The 7,793-nt window shown below is 51.0% G+C and overlaps 1 protein-coding gene across 1 annotated transcript; it reads right to left on the reverse strand.

Moving 5' to 3' along the window:
* Window positions 1-1,063: 1,063 nt before the first annotated feature.
* Window positions 1,064-6,832, reverse strand: LOC146760439 (uncharacterized). The gene is made up of 6 exons (XM_085551439.1): window positions 6,820-6,832; window positions 3,676-3,747; window positions 3,483-3,584; window positions 2,631-2,774; window positions 1,962-2,106; window positions 1,064-1,776 (listed from the first exon to the last, which is right to left on the reverse strand). The coding sequence occupies exons 1-6, from the start codon at window positions 6,830-6,832 to the stop codon at window positions 1,680-1,682; spliced, it is 573 nt and encodes a 190-aa protein (XP_085407565.1). The 3' UTR covers window positions 1,064-1,679.
* Between the last annotated feature and the right edge of the window lie 961 nt (window positions 6,833-7,793).

Consider the following 7,793-nt stretch of genomic DNA (forward strand, 5'->3'; position numbering starts at 1 on the left):
TGGCATGGCCACTGCTGATGGCCTTGAACTGTCTGAACATAACTGAAGAGGCTCAGGCTGATGCAAATCAGCTATTGAATGACAGTGTTGAAAAACTGGAAAGACAGGTGGCAGTTTTGATGGGGAAAAAACCTAATTCAATCATTCTCCTATGGAAGATCAGGAACATCTCTCTGGAAGACCATGGGGACCCTGTACAAGGAAATCTGTATAAAATGGACTCTGTAAATGAAGGCACTAAAAAGTCAGATTTTGAGGTTCCATTTGGACTAGATCTATTTGAGATCTGACTGATTGTAACCCAAAAATGAAAAAAAAAAAATGCAGGATAGGCTGGTGGGAGTGCCCTGACCAGTGTCCAACCCCCCAAACCCTGCTGCCCATAATACAGCAGCTGAACTGATGGATATAGTACAGTGGTTTAGACAGAAACCAAGAGAGCATGCCAGCATAGCTGCTCTGGTTATGGGACATGGAGGCAGAAAGTGCTGTGGTGAATGGACTGGAAATTTCAAAACTGACATCCATTACTACTAACCCTGCCCTCAGGCAAAGACTTTATGCTCTTGTCTGGAGGGCTTATCGCAATAAAGATTGGCGGATTTGCTGCTTTTCTCCCGCCGTTCTGCAACATCGTTGCAGTTTAGTGTCACTGGGTTCGTTAAACTGCTGTTCATTCTCAGATCGTTGGTTTTTTTTCATTTTTTCCCTCCTAGACCCATTCACAATCTCCCTTCCCTTCCCCTCTCGGCCGTGCTGCACCGCGCTGTTAGAGAGGGGAGGTTCTTTGTTCCTTCTCTCCCTGGGTTTGTTCCCACTGTCACCGAGTGAGCTCTAGAGAGAACTCCGTGACACAAACTCATTGCAAAGTCTAAGCTAGAAGAAGCATCACCTCAGTGTATCCCAGAAAAAGAACAGCGTTGAGATTTTAATTGGTTTTGGTTTTTTGTTTTATTGGGGGTGGGTTGTTTTTTGTTGTTTTTTTAGGGTTTTTGGGGGTTTTTTTTGTCTTTTTTTTTGTTTTTTTTTTGGGGGGGGGGGGGGGGGGAGGGGGGGGAGGGGTGCGAGGGGAAGGGAGAGGGAGGGGACAGTTGTTTGGTTATTTTTAATATACAATAAAGCTATGCAGTTCCGCTGTCAGTCGCCTCAGAGAGTTCCCGAAGGAGCTCAACCACATTCTGCTCAACATCGAGTTGTTCCATTGAGTGGAGCAATGGTAGTCTTGCAGATGGAGCAATGCAGGAATTCTGACAGGATCTCCAGGTGTATCCAGTTCATCATCTGAAAGCTCCGCAATCAAATTGGAAGGGACCAGTCCTCTTGTGCCATCTGTCAGCTCTCCCTGAAACCAGCCATTCTCACCCACATCTCCAAAGACATTACGTTTTGTCCAGCAGTCAGAGGAAGCTCGTTTTCTGGGTCCTCATTAGGACCCTCAACAGGAATGTAGCTGTGTCGAGCTAAGAATCTTCAAACTGCTGGTGATACCTGTCCTGGAGAATGCAGGATGAAGGACAAAAGCTCTGCTCTCACATTCAGGGCCATCCTCTGACAGAAGGCAGCACTCAGGACTGTTCCCAAGGATCTCTTTCATGGCTTTCAGTTCAAGCTCCTGGTCTTCCAGATGACCTTGAAGACTTCGGGCCTCTTCAATGGCAGAATGGAACGGACTGGAGCTATTACGGAGATTCTTGTTTGACTGGGTCAGAGTCTGTCTCGTTGCCTTCCCCAGCTCCATCTGCTGCTTCTGCTGCTCTCTTTTCCCTCTTGTGTGCTCTGTGAGAATGAGTTTCAGAAAGCACTACTCACTGACAGGAAATAAGGGGAAACTTGAAAGACTTTGCAACCTAAGTCCTGGCAGTGTACTGCCAGCGGCTGATTTGGCCGTCCAGGATCCTGGCACCACAAATGCTTCATTGCCAAATGCAGCAATAAGGTGTTCTGGGGAAAGGCCAACTCACAGGTAGTCTTTGAGCACCCATATCCCAAAACCAACGGCCAGCACCAGCGCAGGCAGCAGCATCGCTGAGACCGTCACCGGAATGTGGCGCTTCCGCACAGATGTGTCAGCAGCAGCAGCCTCTGTGCTTTTGCCTGTGTTCATCCCTGGAAGAAATGAGACAATGTCCCACGTTACCTTCAGCTGCATTACAGATAATCTCTCAGTGTGCTTCATGGACCCAAGAGGTCATTTTGTCAGTGGGTGCCTCCGTCTCTGGTGCCGAAGCACCGGAGGACAAGAAGGATTGCTTCCACCTCTCGTTGGGTACGGAGAGGCTGCACAGGCACTACCGTGTCCTCCTCTGGGCCGAGAGCTGGGGCTGTACTCTGGGGTCTGGGCTTGGTCCGTGGGGAGAGCTACAGAGCAGAATCCCTCACGCTTTTCCCGGCATGCGTGTCCTGAGCTCCCCCTGTGGGACGCCCCCCAGGCTGAAGGTCAGGCTTCAGCCAGCACAGGGCACAGCCAGAGCCAGCCCAGGGGAGAAACACTCCTGCTTCTTTTACATGTGCTCTATGCTCACACGCTCAGGTCTGGCTGCTGACCTGGTGTGCAAGAGCTGGCAGCAAGAGCCTGCAGGCACGCAGTGACTCTGGTTTGTGACACCGTATGATCATGGGACAGAAATTACCTGGCATGCCAGTTGGTGCTGCCTGCATTCCTCTGTCCGGGACGGGCAGTGTGGGATATCTGCCTTCCTGCAGCGCATCCGGGACCGGCAGCATGGGATATCCACCTTCCTGGAGTGCATCCCGCTCACTTTGTTGGTCCGTTCCTTTAGAAAGAAAGCAGGGCAGTAGGATTGGGATGTCACGTGCCCTCATCAAAAACTGAGCTTCTCCAATCCTGAACTCAGGTAAAGTCCAGGGCCCCCCCCAAGTACACTGTGAGCCCCTCTGTTACCCAAGGGCATTTGGGCCCTCCCAGCTATTGGACAATGCTGACTCCCTCACACCTCTTGAGGAATCAGCTCCTGTGCAAGGCCCTCACATTCTGTGCTGTCACCAGCCCGTCACAGCCAGGTAGCTGCAGGCTGAAATCCAAGATCTAACACACAGTCCAAGCCTTCAGAATTAGCATCTCCACCTCATTTCCAGCATTAGCAAAGGCAGCCAACCCTGCTCGGGATGCTCCTCCTGCCTTGAACTTGCTCAGCTGCACGGAGGGCTTTGGATGAACAGAAGCACAGTGCTTGCCACTTTGCCACTTGCTGCCATCTGGGTGCCAACGACTGCACAAAGCAGCTCTGACAAGTAATGGTTGTGCTGGGGGAGCAGCTGCCTCTGGGTCTTGGCTGGATGCAGACCATCTGGCAGCAGACCAGCTCTGGTGCTTGACAGCACCTGCAAGGTGATACAGGGAACACGGCTGCAGCACGGCTCTGACCCATCCCTTCCTGCTGTGCAGGCTACAGCCTGCCCACACCTGTATATCACACCTCAGCTTCCCAGGTCCCACAGTGAACAGACTGAAGTATACCCACCACGCTCTGCCTTCTCCATTTCCTTCAGCAGTCGCTTCAGGAGACGGGATGAGGCCTGAGAGTATTTTCCTTGTTTGGATTCATCCTCTTCTCTTTCCGGACCTTAACAGAATGTATGAAGTTAAATATCATGTGCATGAAGATCTGAAGATCAGCGGCGAGTCAGCCAAGTCAGTGAAGACAGAGTACTCACTGCTGGGATTCCAGCTGGGCTCCAGCACAGGAGGAAACCGATGACCGGGCAAGGCCCACACTGGGGGCACTTCTGCAACCAAAGACCCATGAAAAGTTTTAGTCACACACTACAGCATCAACTGAGTAGCAGAGCAGAGCATACAGGTGAAATGAAGCCTGAGAGCATGAACGTTTCAGTCTGCAAGGAAACAGACACTCACAACTTACCCCTGGGTTGTCCCCCAGGCACAGGCATGAAGTCCGGATCCAAAGGAGCATCCGGAAAGGGAGCACGAAGCTCATCATCTAGAATCAAGAACAGATGAGAGAAGTTCCCACTTATATACACTATATGGTGTGATCTCCTTCTCCCTCAGTAACTGGATGTGGGGCATGGGAGAATAACTCAGGTCATGATTTCCAAAGTTGCAGGGTGGACGGGATGACCCGTAGGCTGGCACCTGGCAGCGTATGCAGTGCTCTCTCCGGGCCACGTGCCACATCTCTCACAGATTACGTGGAAGAAGATGCAGCCCCCCAGGGCTTTCTTACTGGGAGGCCTCTGATGGACAGCAAGGTCACACTGAGGCACTGGAGGAAAGCACACCTGTCTCTTCCCCTGGGCTGTGGACTGGGGCTCTGGCTTGGAAACTGGGGAGTGCCATGAGCCTGAAGCAGAAATGCTCATGCATGCCCAGCACGCCTCTTCTGAACTCTCCCCGGGCTTCTCCAAGGACGAAGGCTGTGCTGCAGCCAGCAATTAGCAGAGCTACAGCCTGGTATGGCTGGAGCCAGCCCTGGGGAGCAGCGCAGCCACGGGCTCTTGCCCGGCTCCTGCAGTGCTGCCCATCACCCCCTACCCAGCAACACCCCCATGGAAGGCAGGCCCCAGGTAAGTGTACTACAGGGCCGTGGGGACACAGCCTGACTTCTTGCTCCCAGCGCTGCTCAGTTTGGGTCCCATCTCTACCCACTCACCTGCTCCCCGTGCTCGCCACGGAGCAGCACAGCTCTCCTGGAAACTCATGGCCACCAATAGGAGGAAGAGGACAAGGCGGGCAGGGTCCATGGCCGCCCCCACACTTGCACCACGCTTCCAACACCACCGCTGCAGCCACAGTGAGTGTCGCACTGAGCCAAGCCTGCGGCCAGGCCTTGTGAGCTCATGACGGAGCTCAGCACAGTCATAGGATGGGGCATTGTGACCTCACATCTCTGTGATTCCGGGTGGTGGCTCCCCGCAGGCTGCTGCTCTTGTGATGCACTGCACCAGGGCTGTGGGGCTGGTGCTTACATCATAGAAATGCAGAATCATAGAATGGCTTGGCTTGCAAGGGACAGTGAAGAACTCAGAACCCCAGCCCCACTGCCTCGGGCAGAGATGCCACCCACAGAGTCTTGCTGCCCAGAGCTCCATCCAGCCTGGCCTTGAACACCTCCAGGGATGGAGCATCCACAACTTTGCTTGGCAAACTTTTGCAGAGCTTCAACAACCCCAAGAAGGCATTATTTATTTCCAGCCTGGTGCACCACCTCAGGCCACAGAGGTAGTGACGCAATATGCACAGGTTATCCACGCGTGTGAAACGTGCTGCAATTAAGCAAGCCAAGCGGATAAATCCTCTCCAGTGTGGAGGATGATGGCTGAAATACAAACACGGAGAAGCTGACCTTCCCACAGACCCGCCAAGTCAAGTGTCACGTGCTTACATTTTTGTTGATCTGCAGTTTCATCTTTTTTTGATGGCTAAGGAAATCCCCTTTCCTGCACCAAGTGTATTTCCCACGTGTAACGTGCTTCCAAGCCTGATTTTAGTAGCAGATATTGAAGGCTTGCTAGTTGGCACCTCCCATCCCCAAAGTCCCAGTGAACTCACCCACTGCTGGCAACTGGATGCTTGGTGGCGAAAGAACCATCACCTATAGGATCCCACCCGGGTCTCCAGAAACTGTTGCACCTTTGGATACATGGCGATAAATACTGTGTCCATACAACACCCTCATTGAATCAGAGCCTGCCACCTTCCCTACAACCAGGCAAAGGGCACAAAGGAAGCTGAACTGCTGAACCAGGCACCAATGGGGCTTACGTGTTTGCATCAAAAGACAAAATACCAAGCAGAGAGAGTGGGAATCAGATGTTGTTTCTGAAGCAGAATTAAGATTAAAAAAATTGATTTCACAGTCTGACATCAACCCTCCTCCACCCCTCCCATTCCCCCCCCCGTGCACCCCTCCCTTCCTTCCCTCTTTGTTTAAAGGAAACAAGGGGCCTGGGAGAGCAGGAAGGATGCAGATAAGGAGTGAGACCTCACGGAAGACATCAGGCAAGGAGGAGAATAGATGTTGTAAATACCAGAAGAGGAGTTGCATCCCCCTGATAAGAACAAGAGGGGGTCTGCATGCTAAACAACTATTGAATATGTATCAGAATTCTGAGAAATCATTGACTATGTATGAGATGTACCTATATCTGTGTCACGATTTTACAAGTTGGTGTGCAAGTTTGGTGGAGCTATCCCCCTTGCACCCAGCGCTGGAATAAACATACCTGCTTTATAACCCATCTATGTGTTATAGAGTTTGATTCCGCAAGTCACTTACACCCCATATTTTCCCTAACAGCCACATTGGGTTATCTGGATTTGTTACACTTATCCATAGTTGCTGGCAGATGTTTCTCTCTCTCTCTGTCTTTAATCCCCACACAGCCCATCTTCCCAACTGTGGGTTTCGGTTAGGAGGTATGCACCCATAGGGTCCATGCCCTGCTTGTAGATATTTATCCTGCCCAGCCCCAGGTGCCCAATCTGAGGCAATAGTTTCACATCCCTAATAGGCACAGTAATATGAGCCTGGGTGGTTACAGTATCCCCTCCCTGGGTTTGAGCTTAAGCAAAAATAGTAACCCTTTTGGTTTAGACTGGGCTGTATAGGTACCAGGTCACACAGGGATGTAAGGAAGCTTGGTGTGGGTGGCGTTGTGCTGCTATACAAAATGTGATCACTGTGAGAATCCCCAAGTACCAATGGATACCCCTAAGGCCCATCTTTCTCCACAATTCACTCCTCTGCCTCACTCGTCAACTGGGTTGCAACCAGCTACGAGGGGTTTTTTTAGTTCTTCTCAGCAGCAGTAGTGTTCTTCAGGGGAAGCCTTTACCTGGAATACCCATTGGGCTTGTCGCAGTGTGAGTTTCAAGTCGTCACTCCCGGGAGCTACCTCCCACTTCTCGTCACCGATGGGTCCTTTAATACGGCTGGCATGAGTCCATCCTCTCTCTGCGGTTCGAATAGCTGTTTCTGCAGTAAATAAAACAACATAGGGACCTTCCCCTTGTGGTGTTAGTGTAGCTTCTTTCCAAGTTTTTATTAGGACCCCATCCCCTGCCTGTATCCTATGGATTGCTATCTCCAATGGGGACTGCTGTGCAATCAGATCCTTCTTGTAGTTCCTTGCACCCATTCATTAATTGTATAAGATTTTAATTGATCATCTTGTAAATGGGGGTGACCAAGAGGTATTTCAAGATTATAGGGCATACCATAATCTTCCCTCTTTGTTTAACAAAGACTTTGAATAAAATCATCATATCAATACTACAATTGCTGGCCTGGGATTATTATCGCCTCTTTGGGGTTCCTGGACAGGAGAGGTGCACCCAACTGATTTCAGCGGTCCTACCTGGGTGGTGAGGTGACTTCTTGGGATGGCTGATAGGAAACTGTTACATGAAGGATGGGCTCTATGAAAGCTAAGGCACAGGTGTTGACTCCTGCTGTCCCGGTAATTTCGTGCACAGACAGAGGCAAGGGAATTTAATTCTTGCTTTGGGGGGTCTCTTGAGTCTCAGGTGAGTCTTGGGACTCAGGTGAGTCTGGGAGCGCGCTGTTGCTGTATGGTACCCTGTGCACTTGATGAAGTGCCAGCAGCACACCCCTAATAATCCGAGAATCAGAGCGAGGTACTCCAGAGGGAATGGGCCCTAAATCCAAGAATCGTGTGAGCTGAGTAGTTCACAGCATCATTCTGGAGATAAGGGGAATAGGAGCTGCCAAGTACAAGGGAAAAGCATCCCCAGATTTGTGCCTGAAGATAAGCCCCTTGGGGAGAAGCTTCAGAATTGGAAAAATAAT

This window comes from Coturnix japonica, chromosome 6, assembly GCF_054131305.1.
Source record: "Coturnix japonica strain WE chromosome 6, WE-NBRP24, whole genome shotgun sequence".
Lineage (NCBI taxonomy): Eukaryota > Metazoa > Chordata > Aves > Galliformes > Phasianidae > Coturnix > Coturnix japonica.